This window comes from Ostrea edulis, chromosome 2 (genome assembly GCF_947568905.1).
Source record: "Ostrea edulis chromosome 2, xbOstEdul1.1, whole genome shotgun sequence".
Lineage (NCBI taxonomy): Eukaryota > Metazoa > Mollusca > Bivalvia > Ostreida > Ostreidae > Ostrea > Ostrea edulis.
This window is the reverse complement of record NC_079165.1, coordinates 55650608-55673164: the sequence shown is the minus strand read 5'-3', so window position 1 is coordinate 55673164 and position 22557 is coordinate 55650608. Positions and strand designations below refer to the sequence as shown.

Here is a 22557-nt window from a genome sequence, read left to right as displayed (position 1 = left end):
ATCATGGTCCGGACTGACAGCTTGTGATAATTGTTTATTTCTTATTATGAGCAGGTTTTCTGTGTGTGCAGTGATGTATATTTAAAGGTCTACATATAAATGACCTACACAAAACATTTATAGGGGGTACCTGTGTGTGAAATATATAATCAATTCCTAGGGAGGTAACAGAGAGGTTTAATTATGGTTTCAAATAAAAAGAGAAATGTAAAAGCACAATAATGTGCTTAATGGCTTGTTACAAGACTTGGAATTGATGTGTTGTTACAGTTACAGTATTCTTTGAGTAGGCATTAACTGATACACTTCAAATTTCATAGTGGTCAACTGTTTCTGGGTAAATTATTCAATTTCACCCCATCACACAGCCCCCTTGCCACACTCGATTTGGATTTGATAGGTAGATAAACAGTTAAAGATATCTTTTTATATATCTCTTCACACATTTGATGACAATTAATATTGTGGTGTAAATCAAAGTGGAATTAAGGAATTTATATTGGTAAGAAAAATATTTAAATTTTTATCTTCAAAAATTTTAATGTGGTTTTTCTCAAACTGTGAAGTGGTAATTGAAGTTTCAGAGTAAGAATTTTCCATGTTGATGTTCAAAGGAAAGATTCAGGCTGGTTTTAATTTTGGAAAACAAGAGACAGAGAATAAATGAGACAGGAAAAATCAGATAATGCCATATGACTATATATTTTAGTACTTGGGGGTGGATTCTTCTCATATTTATTGGATGTTTTGAAATGTTTTATTTTTTCTGCAACGACTATAGAATGTATGTACATTTCTTTGACTCACAGAAAAATGGTGTTGCAGTTCTTGATTTTGTGTCAAGGTCATGCATTTTACAAATTTAAAAAATCTAGAAATTCCATTAGAGCAGATATAAACTGTACTTGTGATTCATTTCAGATTTTGTACAAAATAATTTTCAATTTTGTCTGAATTTGCAGCATAATCTTTATAATCACGATGTATGAATACTGTTATACATTTTCTCTCTGTTTGCTTAGTAGAATTTATGAACACTGGTAAACCCAAGAAGATATATTGGAGAACAAATTTCTTCCTGGCATACTACTACTAGTTAGATTTTGCACTTTGGGGTCCGACATCATACGTTAACAATTGAACATTTTTAACTTCTTGATAACTACCATTCCAATTCTTTTCAGATTTGTTATGCATCTTTGAAACACGGGTGACATAAATTGTAAATTTCAAGACTTTTGCAACCCTGGGGCCTTAGGGGCTGGTATAAAATTGCCAAAAATTGATAATTTTTCAAACGTCTTCTCTACAACTGCATATATCTCTACAAAAAACTAAATGCATAGTGATGTAGAGCAGGAAGTGTAAGTTTCATGATCCTTGTAGTAGAGGTTCTGACTTCAGGGTTAGGGCCAAACTTAATTGGTATGTATAGTATATATGTGTAAAACATTTAATTTAAAATAATATCTTCTTTAATGCTATTGATACTAAATTGAAACTAAATAGATCTTTGGAAGGAGTGGGTAATCCTTTACCAAAATTATAAATTTCATGATCCTAAAGGGTAAGTGTTTGGTTCCAGGGTGGAGCCAAATTATGTCTCCCCTCTTTCAGGGGGAGACTTATTGTTTTTGTACTTTCTGTCCATCCGTCTGTCTGTCACAAAATCTTGTGAACGCTTCTCCTCCTATATGGCTTATCGGATAGACTTGAAACTTTGTACAATGTGTCATTGCCATTTGTAGATGTGCATATTGGTGGGACATTAGGATCCAATTATTTTCCTAAAAGTTGTAGTGGATCTGATGGGTGGAGGATGTTAAAATAGCTTGTTAACGCTCCTTCTCTTATATGGCTTATGCAATAGACTTGAAATTTTGTACAATACCTCAATGCCATTGTTTAGATGTTCATATTGTAGAGACGGGAGGATCCAATTGTTTTCCTAAAAGTTATAGTGGATCTAAGAGGGATGGAGGATGTGAAAATAGCTTGTGAACGCCTCTCCTCCTATATGGCTTATCCAATTAACTTGAAATTTTGTACAATACTTCAATGCCATTTGCAGATGTGCATATTGTCGGGACAGGAGGATCCAATTGTTGTCCTTAAAGTTATAGTGGATCTGAGGGGTGGAGGGTTTAAAATAGTTTGTGAACACTTCTCCGATGTGGCTTATTGGAGTTCATAATGTCTATGTTCCTGTTCCTCCATACCATGCAGTACATTAAGGGGAGGTGGTTTCATTTGGAGCATTTCCAATTTGGGGAGCTGGGTGGGGAGACATTTGTTTTTCATAAAAAATCTCGAGTTATTATAGTGATTATTGTCTTTATCATTTAAAAGAGGTCTTTAAGTTTGCCGATACTAGTGTTGAATAATCAGAAAAATTTCATAATCGATAATCAGTCAAAATCGGTAGAACTAGATCGATCAATGATCGATATAATCGGTATTTACACATAGTTAATAAATGTTTATTATTTTTGGGTTATTTCCTTTTAGTTTTATGGATATGTGCAACATACATACATCTATTAGCTTATTTACGAGGAATGAAATGGGGTTTTTTTTGGCCATGACATCCAGATTGGCTTTAGTTTAGTTTTAAGAAACCTTAAAGTTTTCATATGTCCAACTTTGGTTTCAATGGGTAGGGATATATATCAAGTTATCAACTAATCCGAGATTCCTCCGACTCTTACCCCCGCTTTTATATCGTGACATGTGCGGTAGAGAGTCAGCGCGGACTCTATAATGAAAAGTGGGAAGTCAGCGACACCACCTAGTGTCGCTGCATTGCCTACCTTTTACAACTTTATTTTGCAGATTTACCGTCCAAGACGCAAGAATTTGGTTATCGAATGATTATTCTACAAGTTAACTATGACTAAATTGATGCTATTTCCGTGTAAAAAGCTCTAACACTGACAAAAGAAGCATCACTTTGACTTTGGTGGCCTCCTCGCCATTCAAGTTCTTTGCACATGACGTCAGCACACAAATACACAAAATTCCAATCGGCGTCAAAGTAGCCATGATTAACCTTAGTAATACTCATCCGATAACTGAATCCTATCTAGATCAGCGAAATAAAGATGTAAACGGTAGGCACAGCAGCGACACTAGCTGGTGTCGCTGAATTCCCACAAGTCTTTTCATTATGGAGTCCGCTCTGACTCCCCTCCACACATTTCGTAATATAAAAGCGGGGATAAGAGTCAGAGGAATCTCGGATTAGTTATCAACTTCATAATTATTGAGTTGATTTCAATATCCATGATGATAATATCTAAAGCCTTCTTCCTTTTCGAATGTATTGATTGATATATACATAGTTGATTTGTTTATAATGGGCTTGTGTTCGAGTGACAATCGATTATGAAAAATGGAATCCATAATCGAAATCGACGAGCCAAAAACGATCGACAATCGATTGTCGGCGACAATCGTTTCATCACTAGCCGATACAGTATATAAACTAAATGCATACATTTAGGAAAAGCAGAAAAGGATGTACCAAAATTGTGAATTTCGCAACCCCAGGGTTTTGACTTTAGGATGGGTCCAAATTAGTATTTGTGAATGTTACATGTATTATATTAATATGTAAAGTCTTTCATCAGTATGGGCACTTTCAGGGGCATATAATTTCAAAAAACATCTTGTTTTATACAGTTGCTGAATATTAGAATTTAGCTTAGATATTCAGAACAGGAATTTTTTTTCTAGATTCCATTGCCCTTGGGACTAGTGATACTTTTAACTAATAATCAGGTGACTGATATGGTCTGTGATCATCTTGTGTAAAAAGTTTTTATATGATAACAACCCTAGTGCAATAACATACATAATGACATAGAATAAAGTAGGGGCATTAATATATCATACAAATTTACTATACTCTGTTACTTTTGTCAGTTACAACTTATTTTCATTGTTTTGAAAATCTTTTCTAGTTTCTTGCATTTTTGCTTCTACTGGAAACAAAAATGAGAATTTTTCAATTTTTTTTAAAATTAGGATATAAGGGAATTTTTTTTTCTATTTTGTTGATTCACTGAAAGTATAGTCTCCTTTAATTCAAGTTCCCCCCAACCCCATTTTAGTGTTCAAATGTTACAACTACATGTATAGGTAAGCAAGTCCATGACCCACGTGAAGAAAATATATGCTCCATATCATCTGATTTGTCTGAATGATGACATTCCACCCTTAACATCTTCAGTATTATTCTTTGCAACATCACAACTGTAGCTCTGTGTGTTGTTTACATGGAATCTTATAAAATTTCATTGAAGACTTTCATGTTTAGCTCCTCTGAGCATGTGCTTTGTGTGTCTTTGTTCTGCCTATCAGTTATCACTTCACATTTTCAACTTTTCTGTTGCAGGACCAATGTGGTCATTTTCAAACAAACTTGCTTTAAAATATTTTTGTGTTAAGGAGATTCAAGTGTATACAAATGAAAGATCACACCATCTTTTAAGGGGAGATGAATAAAGAGAAATATTGAAATAAGGTATAGTCATTAAAAACTCTTGTTCTCAAAATCATCCGGGTCAGGAATGGTGTTTATGTGGTAGTTTTCCTATTTATGATAATTACATCTGGGCTCTAGTGAAACCAGGGATAGAATTTTACATAGATCTGAAACATGTATGACAGCATCTTAAAAAATCTTATGAATGATAAGGCTGTGATTTGTCAGAATGATGTACAAGAATACCCATTTAGTGTAGAATTAAGATTATTCAAATCATGTCCCCTGGGTCAGACTGGTGCTACAGTATGAGTGTGAGATGTGAAAAAACTTAAAATCACTCATAAAACAACGGGGCTACAAGTTGTCAAGGGAGAAATATACAGTGTAGATTCAAATCATGACTCTCAAGTTTGGATAGGCCACAGTAGTAGTCTTTATATTAAATATATTTCTAAAAAGAGCTACAATTTGCTAAATGATAAGCGCAAGCATTCTGATGTAGTAAAGAAAGCTTGATGGTTGGGGTACAATATCAACCCACAGAATTACAGTTGCTATATAAAATGTATGAAAACAACCTTATTTCAAAACAGTAAAAATATTTTTAGTTCACAGTGCTACGGTATTCTTGACTGTCTGTTGTATGATAAGCATTGTTTTTCATTAACTTTTGAACACTTTCGACTTCTAAAAACTGCAATGTTTACATTCATTTGGGATTCACTAAAATTATTGTGGAATGTCTTTTTCAGTTGGGAAACGAAAGTTGTGAATTTTATGTAGTTACTCAAATCAGTTTCCATCTTTGTATGACCTCGATCTCAGCAACTTGATTTTGCATTGTTCCTATGTCCTGAGTATACGACGATTGAGTCAGAGGTTGTGGTGGTTTATATGATACTCTCATAGTAGGTATGCTCTCAAGCAATATTCTCTTGTTTAATTTGCTGCATTTTTCATCTGATTTGGGGATTATCTTAGTTATACCGATACGTGTTAATTGGTACATAACTTGGTTAATTGAAAAATACCAGTAGTTATAGCTTGTATTATTTTGAATATGCACGGACCTGTACTTTATGTTGAGTAGTAATTACACACTTTTACAGATAAAATTCCATTAGAATATCTTTTCCTTAATACTGCTTTGAATGAAAGGGGAATTAAATACATGCCATTTCAAAAAGGACTGGATGCGATTGTTTACATTCATTTGGGATGTTGTTCCCTACCTTTACTGTATAAATCAAGTGTCATTATGCACAATAGTGCTTACCTGTGTTCATTAGATGTTTTACCATCGTTCATTACTAATATTCTTCAGCTGTGCATGCTTTTGTTTCCCTCCATTGTACAGTACTCTGGCTTGAAGTTTTGCATGCATCGCTTTGTTTGTTAGAAGCTCACTGATTGGCTGTCAATATAAACAGCGAGGCGTCATGAAGGAGTAGACTACACACATTCCAAGTTACTGTTTGCCAGGATAATTTGATTATGGCCCAGAAGGTGCTCTTGAGCAATCCTTCCCTATTGCAGAAGTTGAATATTTTCCAGTGCCAACTTCCATGTTATTGTTTACCTTAGCAACAAACACCTTTGCTTCCAGATCGGTGCCCCTTCATTCCCAGGTTTGTGCACCTTCTTTCCCAGAATTGGTGCTTCTTCCAAAACTTGCACCTCAGGTGTCTATAAATATTTCGCATTGGTTTATTCTTATTTGTCCACTTCCAGGACAAATAATTTTACGGAATCTCATATACCTAGTTCCTCTCCCAGCATACACCTCCGAGAAGTTTGTAACACATCGCGTATATTGATATTTTCACTGAGTAAATTTATATATGTTTGCATACATCTATCTTGCATTTTACAGGTATGGGCCCACACAATAAATTAGAAATGATACAGGTGTTAATTAATATTTCTTGGAGACACTAAGAGATACTTCATTTCAGTATTACATTAAATGATATGCAGGTTCACGCTTGGTTTATCACTGCAATTGAGGCTCTAAACTATTTAAGTTGTACTTTTCCTAGAGCTTAGGGTTTCTTGTGAATTTATATATTGAACATTCATAACTTTTGTATTGAAGAATCATGAATTGTCTGTCAAATTCTAGAATGAGCTAACTAGATAGAGACTACAAAAAGAGAGGTTCTTGAAATGATGAAATGTAATTACATCTGTTGGCTGTTGCATAGTTATGCATTGTCATATATATTTGGTCAATAATAATTTTTTTTACTGGCCTTGTATCTTCTCAGATCCGGTACAAGGCCAGTAAAGAAATCTATAAAAGCACTGAAAAGGCCACAACACTCTTAATATATATATATATATATATATATATATATCCAATAATAAAAGTGAAGAAACACAAAACTCGAATAATAACATTTCACTGTTAGCACTTTCGGCTTTAATGCCTCTTCAGACAGTTAACGGAAGCAGTTTAAAATAACTGTCTGAAGAGGCATTAAAACCAAAAGCGCTAACAGTGAAATGTTATTCGAGTTTCGTGTTTCTTGACTTTTATTATTGGATGTATTTACTGTATCAAATACCGAATTCTTTTTTACAAACTATATATATATATATATGTGTGTGTATATATATATATATATACATACATACACACACGTATCTCTTATGATAATGGTCTTTGTCTTGATTTGTCAAGAAATCTCACACGAAGTAATGTCTCACCTGTTTGACTATTACTTGTAAATGTCAGTATCAAGTAATACATTAGGAGCAATGACATATGAAAACTATAGCATTTATGTAATAATGTGGTGTTAGAAATTTTTAGATCCCCCAAGTCATTTGGGTGACTTACTAATTCGTCTGCATCCATCCATCATGTGTTAACTAACAATTGAACAGTTTTAACTTCTTCTTGATAACTGTCAGTATCAAGTAATACATTAGGAGCAATGACATATGAAAACTATAGCATTTATGTAATAATGTGGTGTTAGAAATTTTTAGATCCCCCAAGTCATTTGGGTGACTTACTAATTCGTCTGCATCCATCCATCATGTGTTAACTAACAATTGAACAGTTTTAACTTCTTCTTGATAACTGCCATTCCAATTCTTTTCAAATTTGGTATGAAGCATCTTTCAGGACAAGGGGAAATAAATTATAAATTTCAGGACTAATACACCCCTGAGGCTTTAGAGATGGGGCAAAAATTGACTAAAAATCTTCTTGTCTACAACCACACATCTGTAAGAAAAACTAAATACATAGTCATATAGAGCAGGAGTTTTTGGTCAACAGAAGTGTATCATTTAATGTCAGTTGGATATCAATCTATGCTTATTTCACAGACGAATTCCAGGTTAAGCTTTAATTTCAAACACAGAAAGATACCAAACTTCCTTCAAGATTTACGTCCATAAGAATGCGAGAAATTAAGAAAACCATATCTATTTTCTTCACATGGCTATTCACGTTGCTTTACTGGAAATGTAAACCAAAAGTGTAAATACCAGAGTTGGACAGAAAAATTTTCTGGAAATTACAAGTTTCGCAAACTAAAAAAATTTGGGGCGGGCTAATTTTTGAGGGGCGGGCGGGGATGATAGTCTATCAATTAAGTTGAATTGGCCTTATATGTGAATGTTTGAAGAAAACAAAAAAATGAAGCTAGTAACACAATAGAAATAGTGATAATGTACATTTATCTGTGCTCTATGCAGAAATTGTAGGGTATTGAATATATAGGAAGAGAGTAATGTGTGGAAGCATGATAATTTTATTGAACACTTAAGTGACTGATAAAGTCTGTTGGCCTCTTGTTAAATTTCACCTCATGTAGCAAAAAATTGCAATTTTAGTTTAATTTCATTATCAAGAATAAATTAATGGAACTCATGACCTACGTAGATTGTCTTACCAACCAGGACATGCATTAGCCCACTAACCTAAACAGACAGGTGAAGAACTTTAAAGGACAGAGATGTACTTCTGATTGAAAAATTATTAAAATGTCTGGAAATCCTTATTTGGGTTTAATGTCATTGATGATGTATACTGAACTCCAGAATACATTCAATAACCAAGTGATGATCTATAACTAAACTGGGTCATTGGGCTGTGAAAAATACGTGATAATTGTGTCATTATATATATTTACGTAGGTGAGCCATGCTTGGTTATTCTACATCTTGACAAGAGACTGATGCAGACCTGAGCTACTATCATGAAATCAGAGGTATGATAAATTCAAATGTTTTATGAAATTCTGAATTTGTTTATTTGATGGTATTTAATAATAAATTCATGCACACTATCAATCTATATGCAAGCTGTTTCAATGTAGATAGAATGTATTTTTATAAAAGTTATTAGTATTCAGTATCTAAATTAGAAAAAGAAAAGAAATACTGATGATTCAAAATTAATATTGCATAATAGAATGAAGTGTAGAAAATAGTGATGATCTGATGGGGAGAATGAAGTGTAGAAAATAGTGATGATTTGATGGGGAGAATGATGTATAGAATATAGTGATGATTTGATGGGGAGAATGAAGTGTAGAAAATAGTGATGATCTGATGGGAAGAATGAAGTATAGAATATAGTGATGATTTGATGGGGAGAATGAATTGTAGAAAATAGTGATGATCTAATGGGGAGAATGAAGTCTAGAAAATAGTGATGATTTGATGGGGAGAATGATGTGTAGAAAATAGTGATGATCTAATGGGGAGAATGAAGTGTAGAAAATAGTGATGATTTTATGGGGAGAATGATATGTAGAAAATAGTGATGATCTGATGGGGAGAATAATGTGTAGAAAATAGTGATGATCTGATGGGGAGAATGATATGTAGAAAATAGTGATGATTTGATAGGGAGAATGAAGTGTAGAAAATAGTGATGATTTGATAGGGAGAATGAAGTGTAGAAAATAGTGATGATCTGATGGGGAGAATGAAGTGTAGAAAGAAGTGATGATTTGATGGGGAGAATGATGTGTAGAAAATAGTGATGATTTGATGGGGAGAATGAAATGTAGAAAATATTGATGATTTGATGGGGAGAATGATGTGTAGAAAATAGTGATGATTTGATGGGGAGAATGATGTATAGAAAATAGTGATGATTTGATGGAGAGAATGAAGTGTAGAAAATAGTGATGATCTGATGGGGAGAATGAAGTGTAGAAAATAGTGATGATTTGATGGGGAGAATGAAGTGTAGAAAATAGTGATGATTTGATGGGGAGAATGATGTGTAGAAAATAGTGATGATCTAATGGGGAGAATGAAGTATAGAATATAGTGATGATCTGATGGAGGAGGGCAGAGTAAGGGGACATGGGAAGGTTGTGGGGGAAATTTGAAAATACAGGAGCAAAATCCTTCATTTTGGTTTATTTCTGTGGGGAAAATCTGAAATATTTATGACATCTTTTCTTTCCTTTTTTCAATGATTTTTACAACCAAACCGTGATGACCAAAAAATTATAAGTTTTTGGATGACTTGTGCTTAATTGTAAATCATACTTACAAATCATGCTTTTATACTGCACTATTTCTGGAATGCCAAAATGACTATTTTAAGTTGCATTTGGTATTAGATAATTCAATAAAAATTTAGCTTGCTTTTTCAATAGATGGAAAATTTGTTTGAAAGTTCTAAGATTTTGTAAATGCACATTTCAAATTTCTAATCCATCAAATTATTTGATATGATTGATAATCAACTTGTCCAAAGCAAAATGTACTAGCCTTGGGCTACAGGACTAGTGTTAGTATCCAACCATGAATTCAGTCTGTGTTTAGCTCATGCCTGAGTGAATTAGACAAAGTTTCATCATTAAACTTCAAACCCAGATACATTAGGGTGAATGCATGACAACTCTGCCTAAATTTTCCTGATCTTGAACTTCCAAATGACCTTGATCTTTAGGGATGGAAAGATTCATGTTTCGCCTGGTATTGGATACCTTCATCAAACTTTTAAATACAAAGATGCATCTTGGTGAGAGTATGGATATTGCAAGAACTATTCATGATAGTTTGACCTTCTAAATGATAGTAACCTCACATTTCTGGACTTTAAATTTGGTTTGTTTCTTACTGACCAGGACATATTTCTAGTAATTATCCCCCACATCCTTTTAGCAAAAGAACCATTTTTTAACAAAATTAGATTGATGTATTTATTGAAGGCCACTCGTTCTGGATCTGTCCTTCATTATGTCTACTCGGTGAGAGGTTAGGATATAGGATTCCACAATTACTGTAGATTCCTTATTTTACACGAGTATCTAATATCGCGAAATGCCTCATGGACGTCAAATCATGTGATCATAAATTCGTGAGTGGTGTATTAATCAAGAGTTTTATCATGTATTTCAACAATGTAAAAATAAAAGCAAGTTATTTTATTTCACGAGTGATGCTTCTCGCGAAAATACACGATAATGAATTCCTCGCGTATATTTAGGAATCTACAGTACCTGTAGATCCAAGGATTGTTACAAGTAAATGGATATCTTAACATTCTGATTTTTATACGTATACGTCTTTAGACGGGACGTATGATTATGGAACAGAGATGTCTGTATGTCCGTCTGTGGTTTTCTGTTTTCAATTTTTTGTCACTTATCAAGCAGAGACTTGCTTTGTAGCTTCACTGTGGGTCACTCTAGATCATGCAATTTTCGACCTCTCTTGCACGAGCTTTGCCCCATATAATTCCTCCCACAGTTTTCAAATGAAGACCTTATTTTATAGAGTGTTTGTATGGGTATGGAAGATGTGCATTTGGCAAGGATTTTGATTTCCTTCAGGTTTTTTTGTTGTTTTTTTTTTTTTTTTTTTTAGAAAATTACAGGTTGTCAGATTTAATCTGTTTTGAAGAAATGTTACATAGAGAGTTTCATTATTTGTCCTTTTAACTCTTCTCACAGTTTTAAAGCAAGGGCCTTTGTAAACAACTTGAAGATGTGCATAGTGCAAGGATTTTTATTCTCAACAATTTTTCATTTTCTTTGATGTTTAGAATATTTACAGGTTGTTGAACTTGGTCAAATTTGGGGAAATACTTTGCACACAGAACCTTGGTTTGTCAATCTACCTCCTGTCATAGTTTTTGAGCTAGGACGTTTTATTCATACGATGCACAAAAAGTATGTCACAGCCTGATGATGGTTGATACTACCTTAAGCAAAGTTCTACAAATTATGGCTTAAAGGGACTGGTTCACATTTTTCGAAAGAAATATTTTTCATTTGTGATGTTAAAAATAAAAAATATAGCTCATTTAATGTTGACAACCAAAATTTGGACTGTCTGAATGTAAGGATAAGAGCAATATTTTAGTTTTGATTCTTTGTTATGTAAACAAAGACTCGAGTCTTTTTATGTAAACAAACAAACCAGTGAAACGTTAATTTTGTAATTCAAAGCATCTTCATTTTTGTACTGTTACAAATTTTCACTTTTAAATAACACATTTTACCTAAAGCATACTTGAGATGTGATAGATATGATAAACTTGGATCAATATCCATTTATTTTGAAAACCAGTAAACAATAACACACCTCAATCTTTGTTTTCAAAACAAATGATAAACTCTTTGTGATGAGCTTCCATCATGATAAATAACCTTAATTTTTTGTGAAACCTTCTAAAACATATTAGACTGTAGATTTTGATTATTTAAAGTGAAAAACAAAAGAGGTATAGTGCATTTGCTGACGATACGGCCGACTGAAAAATCTAAATGGAAAACACCGGTTTTCAATAATAGACTGGCGTGTTATATTTAAATATATGACCAACGTTTTTTATGTTTCGTTAACCAAGATAAATAACTACTGCAGTTTAACATTACTGACATTTATACGAGTCGTTCTTTACTTAATAAACCATTTTCCTATTTGGAATGATGAACAGTATAATATTTTCAAAGACCTGTGCATTCATATTACACAACAACCCTTTTACATATGGCATTACTTAACTCACTGTTCTGACATGACTGCTGCGTCTTTAATAGATGGCATCAGTTCATTTGCCTTTGGTTGATAATTCGAGTGTTTAGCTTTGCCTAAATATCATATGACAGTTGCTACATAAGTTTTTATATTTTCTTTTTAAAAGTCAAACTGTACAACAGTTCTTTTCCTCCCTTGACCAATTTTTACTTATTACATGCTGTGCATATGTGTCCTTTTTTCTTGTAGTATTTGTTTAGCTTTTCGTCAGCCACATTACAGTCATGTTAGTGTAAACAAACGGAACTACAATGATCTCGGAATAAATTCCCTTTCTTTAAGTCGTAACTTGCAAATATTAGAAATTATGATGAAAATGACTAATATTTGTTATAATATATGTATCACATTTAACCCCCAACCCCCCTCAAGAAAACGAACCCCCAACCCCCCAAAATGATAAGCAGCAGCAAAAAAAAAAATGATTGGAAAAATATTGGACTTGAACTCAGAATGTATGGTTTAAGTGTGAGATTACCGAGCACCTAAACCACTAGGCCACCCAGTCATGTGAGTTTAAAGGTTTAACGTTTGACAGGCTGCTAAATCTCGAGGTAAATTTTGAGAACGATTTTTTCATATTTTATCCATTTTTAACAAGAGGGCCATCTTAAACCAAATTTCCTCAAACGGACTTATATACAGTCATAATCAAAAAAAACAATTTCAGTGTTTTATTTCTGGTTTAGGGTGGCCTTTTGCAACAGTTTGCAATTTTTTATGCCCATTACGTTACATCTACTATAAACTCTATATAATCACGGTGATGTTTATGCTTATCAAGTAATGATACTATCAACATATCAATATCTTTATTAAGTAATTTGGGTAAACACAAGTATAAACTGACATTGTATAGCAGAATATTTGTAAAAAATGATATTCAAGAAAAAGGTATCTATGTAGGCGAAATTACATACCAAGTGCGCTATACCCCTTTGGAGGAAAATTGTGAATCAGTCCCTTTAAGAAAAACACCCAAGTAAGCTTTTCATGGGTGTATTATGTAACATTTCCAGTACTCTTGTTCATTTTTTCTCCAGGTGCTGTTGAATTCAGCTTCTAGGAAGCAAAACAAGAAGAGACACATTTTTGTGCATGAGGAGAATGGAAGTCCAAGCTGTGACAAATCTAGGAGTCCATCTAATTCTTGTAATGTTTTGGATATGACCAAATGTATCAAGTTATCTGGAAATCTCCTCCCAGGTATAGTATTGGGTTCACATCATCTATCCATCTTTCTGTCTGGAAATTTTTCCAAAGACTGTTTATTACGTCACCTGAATCTCAGGTGACCTATTGTTATCTGTTTTTGTGTGTTGTCTTGCATAATTTGTTTTTAATCATCCATTGGTCGTGAACTTTTGAACATTTTCAGCTTCTTCTCTGCACCATCTGAACTAATTTCAACCAATTTTGGTATACTGTATAACATAAATGGGTAAAGGAGAACAAAAATTGTGAATTTTATGGACTCTGCCTCCCTCAAAAATCTTTACTCCTGAATGTCAAACATTCTAACTATTAGCATGATTATAATAAGCAATGAGCCCTTAACCAAAATTGAAATTCATGACCCCTGGGTTCATGCCACAATGTGGAGCTAAATTGATCATATACCAGTATTAGAATTTTGTTACATCCTAGAAAATCTTTTTTACTTTTTAAATTCATGACTCCCGGGTTCATGCCCCAAGGTGGAGCTAAGTTGATCATATACTAGTATTAGAATTTTGTTACATCCTAGAAAATCTTCTTTACTTTTTATATCCATGACCCCTTTGGGTTAAAAGTTCATAACCCAGGGTGGAGCCACAGGCACTTGTATTGCTTGTGGGTCTAATTACTATATAAGAGTATATAGTAATTAGACTTACAAATAATATTTGTGCTTGTGGGTAGAGCCAAGTTGGTCATATATTAAAAGTGCATTGTATCTTGGAAAATCTTATCCTTTACTTCTACCAAGAGAAAAATGTTTGCACGCTTATAATGAGCATTGAGCACTATGCCATATTTGTGAAATTCATAATCCCTGGGTTCAGGCCCTAGGGTGCAGCTTAGTTTGTTGAAAATGCATTATATCCTAGAAAGTCTTTACTTCTGGACATCAAAGCTTGTCCACCCACTACTCTGAAGGTCCACTAGTCCATAGGTTGACTAGTTCAAAGCTCCACTATAGGCCAAAGTCCACAAACTAGAATTTAACAGAAAACAAAAGTTTGAAATGGGCCTATATCGCTCGGCAGTGATCCAAAATGCCATGGTTCATTGAACACACTTTTGATAAGCTGAGATAAATGATAAATGAATAGTCTTGCTAGATGTGCCATAAAATCCTCAAAACACCCCCACCCCACCCTCTGCAAATATGAAATGTACCTTGTCTAAATGAAAGTAACATAGGTAACTTTCAATTTAGATAAAGAAATATAGGTTTTAGGCATTCATTTACAATGAGTCAAATTTTTTATATAAAAAAAATCCATTTCTAGTTTGAACTTTTGTGATCAAAGAATTATATTTTTACATTTAAATTGCTTCGATATTTAAAATTAACAATTTCTGGACATCCTGAATAATTTATTAAATTTGTTTGCGTGTTCAGGATCATAGCGGCACAATGAGTGGGTAACACTTTGCCTGAACCAAGGGTTTATTCCGTGGGAAGCAGTTTTGCTGAAATTGCAACATTTTAACATTTACCTTCTTTTAATGGGGCCCCCCACATCTGTGCTGTCCTCCACTCACCACCTCATTCCTCACCCTTGATTAAAGAAAATGGTTAAAATCTACAATTTAAATCTAAATCGGAGAAATATACTCCAAATTTCACAGTTTTTTAAAAAACACCATGTGGGAGCTACCTAACTTCCCCTACACCAGAGGGTCACCCCATACCGTGCCTAGCATTGGCCCTTAGGGCTGAAAACCCCCTTCCCTGCTTACCACTCTGGAACTGCCACTTTAAACACTCTGCTAACTTTGAGCTAAGATGCATGTTGTCAAGGACTTGAAAATTTCACAGATTCTGAACATTCTGCCAGTATCCTTTCCTCCTCCTCCTCCCCCCCCCCCCCCCCCCCCCCCCAATCATCTTTTAGGGGTGTATTTGTTTCACCACATCTATCTGTCTTTTCATCCATCCTTCTGTTATTTGGACAATTCATTGGTTTTATTTAGTCTGTCCATGTTCAAAGATATTCAATAAACTTAGCATATCCAGAGCTTCAAAGAGCAGAGAAACACAAAGCCATTTTTTTCATGGACCTATTGTATTTAGTGGACATTCTTCTTTTTGAACAAAGAACTGTGTACATTGAAGCTCTGAAATCATGGAAGTTACTTTTTCACTTCACATATTCAATATTTTTGCCTTTGATATCTTTACAAAATGCCATTTCCTCATGCATGTGGTATAGTTGTGAACAATATGCCTCTGAGTATTGATAGATATAGTACCTCTTATTTTAACAGATGAAAATAGAATATATATATATATTAATAATGAATTCATTTTTGGAAATTCATAAGGGTGTGAACTGCAACAAGTGCTAATGTGCTTTATGAAATATGATGGTGTGAAGCTTCATAGGTCATACCCTACTGTATATTCAAAAATGAAATTATTTCACAAGTAATCTAATAGGAATAAGCCACATGGAGTATTAGTTCCATTAGGACATATCTAGTTAAGGCAGGATGTAGTAATAGGAAGGTGCCTACAGATTTCTGATATTAGGGGTAAACTCTTTTAATGATATTTCATCATTATATCTTTGTCAAATTAAAAGCTTGATTTTGAGAGGAAAAAATTAATCAAATATGGACTTTTTAAAAAAAAATCCATGTTTTCTCAATTAACATTAACATTGATGACAAAACCAGCAATAAATGTGTTCTTTCATTGCCAAACAAATAAAATGGATCTAGATTGCCATTTCAAACAAAAAATATGTTAATGCTTTTCAAAATACAAATTGAATGTAGGTATCTGGATTACTTTTCACACAATTTTATAATTGCACTATTGTAAAGTACAGGAAAAGTATTAAATTTTGATGTCACAGTAAAGTCTCAGAGAGCAATATCTGAAACTCATTCTCAAGATCTGGATCTTAACTTCCAGTGGGAAAATTTACAAAAATTCAGAGTTTTGGAGTTCTGACTTTTTAGATTGATGACCCACATGAAATCATAGGCAGGTATATGTACATGTTGACTAATGTAAACATTTAAAGATTTCTTTTATATGTTTGTACCAGAAAAAACTGTAAAGTAAAGCTCTCCATTTTAAAATGTGATGTTATTTTCTATGATATTACAGAATCAAAATCCAACAACGGTCAGATTACTAATGGGGTTGGACTCGTTTTAGAAGGAGCCCCAGAGAATCGACCAGCTGCGTTGTCATGTGATCCACCTCTGTCCTTTGGAATGCTGACAAACTTCCACACCGACCACTTGTTTATGAACAAGCATAATTCTGCTTATGATGTGAATCTGCATACATCTTCACCAGATTCAGGCTACAATGATATTGTCCACAATCTGTCTGTAACGTCTTCAAATTTTAGAATTACGAATAGTGTGCATCATCCAGACTTGCAGATGAGCACAGTTGATGCTCAGGGAATTCCCGTTCCCTTGGTGACCTCTTCTGCTATGATTACAACACCTCCACTGTCAGATGAGATACAAAATGCAAGTTTTATATTCATGAATCAATTGAATGTCAGGGACTTTTTTCTGTCAGAAAATTAAGTTTAACTTACAAATAGTAAAGGGAGAAAGATTGATGATAATTGATGTATCAATAATAGTATTTCTTGTGATTTTTATTTAGAAATTGTATCTATTTACTTGAAAGATGTGTAATTAATGAAAGTATATCTTATTAAACTGATTATAAATTGCAGACATGCCAATCTAGTGGTGGTTCCCCAACCAGTGGTTTTCCTTACTTGAGATTGTACTCCAGTGACAAGGAAGACTCGCCTCCCAGGGTTCAGTTTCACCAATGTCGCTGGATGCATTGTGACAACAAATTCCTCAACATGGACGACCTTGTCAACCATGTCAACGACCAGCATGTCAAAGTTGAGAGACCTGATGTTGATTACCAGTGTAAATGGGAAGGCTGTCCAAGAAGAGGGAAAGGATTCAATGCTAGGTTGGTGTTACTTTGGGGTTATATCTTAATTATACTGTATGGGCTAAGTGTGTTGGTTTTTCATTTGTACGAGAAAATTGTAATACCTGAATGTCAAGGTTTTTCCACACTAAGGCCAAAGTGTTTCACAAACACATTTTATTATACATTAATTACAGTGTATGTTAGAAGTTATGAACATGGCTTTTTAACGTTATAAAGTTACTGTATTTACAGAAATGGAAAATGATTTGGTTTTTATTTTGCATCTGTACATTAAAAACAAAAATTGTATGTTTTAAAAATTGGACAGATTTGAAATTAGTTAAAATATAATATGTACAGATTTGGCTTTCCAGAAAGTCAGAAATGTTCTTTCTGTGGTGTAACATAAGATATAACTCCTCTTTATATTCTTATGTGAGAGATGATTAGATGATTCCAAGTATATCTGGTGAAGTATGAAAGAAAAGCATGGAATGGATGTGAAATATTCATGGCGTAACAAGGGTGACTGGTATATAGACAGAGAGACTAAGACACATGTACTAATGCTATGGATTATGAGTTTATCCCAAGTTACTTACTACAGAATTTTAAGAATATAGTCATATGCTTGTGTGAATGGAAATGTGAACACATGAATCAAGGTTTCCAATCGTATAAAAACTGTTGGGTCTCTGGTCATGTCTCTCTTTTTCATTATGTGACAGCGATCCGATTGGCCATTGGCTGGGCCTTTATCTAGGAAATGACAATCAGTTTTTACTGGACCCTTATAATAGTTTCCATTTTCTGTAAACAAACTTAATGTGTCATTTTTGTTATGAGGTGACAATAAACAATAATTTGATCAAGTATTCATTGTGTGTGGTATATTTGATATAGAATAATTCCTGCATTTATATACATGTATGTCTAATTTTCAGATACAAAATGCTTATCCATATAAGGACCCATACAAATGAAAAGCCCCATAGCTGTGCTTTGTGTGGAAAATGTTTTTCCCGCCTAGAGAATCTCAAGATTCACAACAGATCTCATACTGGTATGACATTAATTGCAGGGTGTTTTTTTTAACCAGCTGATATCTGTTTAAATGAGAGCTTTTAATGGAGCTTTGTTGCAGTTAGGCAATATCTATAAAATAACAGATAAGTAATTGATAATAAATCACTAGTGTGCCTTAAAAAGAATCAACTCTAAAGGTTAACATTCTATAAGAGAGGACATTTTTTTTAACAAGGTGTCTTTGGAACTTTAGTCAATGGAAAATAAAGAAAAGGAATAAACACTGTATATAAAAGAGTAATATTGAAATCTGTTCACATGATATATGAAATTACTGGTAATTGCATTAAATTCATTTTATATAAGGGCTGTATTTAGGTTATTTTACAAAAGAAGTTCTTTTTATAGATTTAAAGCACTTCCTCAAATTTATCTATAATCTTTTATAGGAGAGAAACCTTACATATGTCCTTTTGAAGGCTGCAACAAAGCCTACTCAAACTCAAGTGACAGATTCAAACATGTAAGAACCCATCAAGAGGAGAAGCCCTACATCTGCAAAATGCCAGGCTGCAACAAACGATATACAGATCCAAGCTCTCTACGCAAACATGTCCGTACACATGGACATTATTTCAATGGTGAAAATGAAAGTAAGACTCCTAAATCAAAGTCATCTGATCAAAGGGGGTCATCACCCCAAAATAAGTCACCACCCATTCCCTCCAGTCCTTCACCGTCATGTGGCAATCAGAAGTTGTTCAGCATTCCCACAAGCTGCATGTTGCCTCAAAGTGTGCCAGCTCATTACATGTCTCCTCATGGTATTTTTCCATCCAATCCTATGTTATCGTCTGCCGTCCTAACAGGTGGTCTACAAACAATCTCAGTTCCACCAGCAGACAGCTTTGTGACTGTATCTCCAAGTTCACCCATCAAACTGGAAATGGAAAGTGAAAAACTGTCTGTGGAGAATAAATGCCAGGAGGGACCTTTAGATCTGACTACCAGCAGTCCCCCAACAGGGTCCGATGTGGATGTTGGGGACAGGGAAGGTCCTCACTTTTCACAGAATGGAAACTCATCCATTCATAGTGCCTTGTTTGGGGATGATTGATTCAATAAGGTTGTGCATTTTGTTGTCTTGTAGTATGTGAAAAAGAACTTATTGGGAACTTCTGCCTCGCACTTCAATGTATCTGTATTGTTACTTGTAGATTATATTTTTAAGGACTTAATGTTGTTAAGTTTTGGTTGTTGTTTTTTTTTTTTTTTTTGACATGAAGGCAGAGGTTTCCCAAGAATTTGTTTATTTCCTCCGTCCAATTAAAAAAACATTTTTTTTTAAATGAATTCTGTGATCTTGTGTGATTTTGTTTAAAAAGTGTATTTTAGTAACATGTATTGGAATACAACTGTGGCATTCTTGTCACAAGCAATGAAGAAAGTTTCTACCTAACAGTATTATTGCAATAATCATGTTTTATTGTTAATCATAGAAGCTAGCCCGGCCATTTGGAAATGTGCATTCATTCCACAGCAACAATATTCAGAGAATAATTTCATCTGATTTTAGTTGGGTTGAACAGCCTTTTGTATCATATTTTATGTGTTGTGTGGCCTTGTGTATGGTATTCATTTTATTGCTTAATTCTACACATGCTGTTTTTAAAAGTAACTTTGTGGAACAAAATTTTCTTGAAAATATTGCATTCACAAATCCTTTGGAAATATTACAACTATAGTGTTGAAAAGTCGTCAGCAGTAAGTCAGCTAGACAGTATTTAGCTTTCGGTTCACCAACTGGTATTGTAAGCAATTGTTAAAGTATGCTTCGCTGTGTTCTCAACTTTTGGATTTTAAGACAAAAACTGTTTTTAGATTGATAAGCAGCCTTTTTTTTAATTAGTACATGCAGATGGCAAATAGGTGACCCGTCTTATGCGTTGGATTGATCCTCATTTAACAAAAAGATTTATTCGTAATAATATTTATTATAAATGTTTGTTCGGAACAATAAAAGTGATATATTAGTGCTAAAAATCTTTTTACATTTATGTAGAAGAATGATATTGAACAAAAACTCATTTTCTACTTCATCTCTTCACTGTTTTATCAGAAAACAGAGACTGAAAGGGCATATTTTGTTTCTGTTTTAATATTTCCTTTTGATATACTTTGCCAAAAATTTCTGTTTAGAGCAATTAAAATACCTTTCTGTACAATGTTATGAACAAAAGTTGTATAACAACTAGACATTTAGAAATATCTGTGATACATGTTCATTTAATACTACAGGGATCATTTTGAATTGTTTAAAGCACTATATTGAATAACTTTGGTGTAACAAAGCTAAGCTGACTGTGCCAAACAATATGCTTCAAAGTTTGCATTCCATACACATTTGAATTTAGCAAGAAAGATGTGAGCATATTTTTTTAATTTCTTGCCCATTTCCAAATGACAAGAATATGACTTTCTTCTCAGCTGTATAGGTGCTACATGATCAAGCATTTAGTGACAAATTAGCTCATATACTTGTTGTGATATATTGTTTTGGATTAAATGAATTATATCTGTTATAACAAGTGCATCTTTGTGTTATTTTCATAGGGTAACTAACAGGTATTGGAAAAATATTGCAAATTTGTTGGCATAATCAAAGTGCCTGTTGAGAGCCAAAGTATGGATTGATTATCAATGGTACCTGCAAAAATGTTCTCTGAAATATTAAAATATGGGCAGAAAGGGTAAGAAGGAGGGATGGGAGGAATGGAAAGGGGGGGAAAAAGGTGGAAGGAGAGAGGGGTTGATCCTCCAAGCCAAATATGAAAGCCTTACCTTTAATAGTTCAGAAAAATTGAATAGGTCAGGATTTTTTAAAAAGTAGGCCAGAAGACCCACCAAGGTCTTGCCATAAAGAATCTATACAAGAAATGAAAGCCCCACCTAAAATAGTTCCGAATAAATTTAATGGGTTTTCTTAAAGGTAGGTCAAGTTCAAGATCATGACATCAAATGAAGGTTGTTGCCATAAAATTTTTTAAAGATATGAAAGATCTGCCATGAATAGTTCAGGGTGTATTGTATATGTCAGATTTTTAAGTCACCTGAGTAAACTCAGGTGACCTAATGCAATCGGTTGTCGTCGGTCATCGTGCGTTAACAATTGAACATTTTTTTAACTTCTTGATAACTACCAGTCCAATTCTTTTCAAATTTGGTATGAAGTATCTTTGGGACAAGGGGGACATAAATTGTAGATTTCAGGTCTCCAGCACCCCTGGGGCCTTAGGGGTGGGGCCAAAATTGACAAATTTTCAAAAATCCTTTTCTCAAGAACCACACGTAAGAAAAACTAAATGCATGGTGATGGAGAGCAGGAAGGCCTCTACCAAAATTGTAAATTTCATGAACCCCGGGGTAGGAGTTCTGACCCCAGGGCGGGGCTAAACTTGGTATAAGCTGTTTATGTGTAAAATACTTAAATAACATCTTCTTTAGTGTTGTTGATACTATATTGAAACTAAATAGATATTTAGAAAGAACAGGTAGTCCTTTACCAAAATTGTAAATTTGATGATCCCAGGGGTAGGGGTTTTGGTATCGGGGTGGGGACAAAATGGTCAGTTATCAAATGTGATAACAATAGACATTTTTAACTTCTTGATAACTATCATTCCAATTCTTTTCATATTTGGTATGAAGCATCTTTGGAACAAGTGTGACATAAATTGTAAATTTCAGGATTCCTGCACCCCTGGGGCCTTAGGGGCTGGGCAACAACTTCCCCAAACTGACCAATTTTCAAAAATCTTCTCAAGAACCGCACACATGCAAGAAAAACTAAATGCATGGTGATGGAGAGCAGGAAGGCCTC

The 22557-nt window shown here is 34.0% G+C and overlaps 1 protein-coding gene across 11 annotated transcripts in view; it reads left to right on the top strand.

The window, feature by feature from the left end:
• The window catches only part of LOC125679683 (zinc finger protein GLIS3-like), a 39769-nt gene extending 18504 nt beyond the window's left edge, over positions 1 to 21265 (top strand). For 9 of the 11 annotated variants that reach the window (XM_048919104.2, XM_048919098.2, XM_056154490.1 and 6 more), the window contains 6 exons: positions 8642 to 8715; positions 13558 to 13720; positions 16842 to 17218; positions 17434 to 17687; positions 18596 to 18714; positions 19127 to 21265. In XM_048919104.2, the coding sequence (XP_048775061.1) occupies positions 8704 to 8715; positions 13558 to 13720; positions 16842 to 17218; positions 17434 to 17687; positions 18596 to 18714; positions 19127 to 19794 (1593 nt within the window). In that variant the 5' untranslated portion in view covers positions 8642 to 8703 and the 3' untranslated portion in view covers positions 19795 to 21265. Of the gene's footprint in view, positions 1 to 8641; positions 8716 to 11516; positions 11644 to 13557; positions 13721 to 16841; positions 17219 to 17433; positions 17688 to 18595; positions 18715 to 19126 lie in introns of all 11 variants that reach the window. The other 2 variants (XM_048919106.2, XM_048919105.2) reach the window with 1 other exon arrangement.
• The last annotated feature ends 1292 nt before the right edge of the window (positions 21266 to 22557 follow it).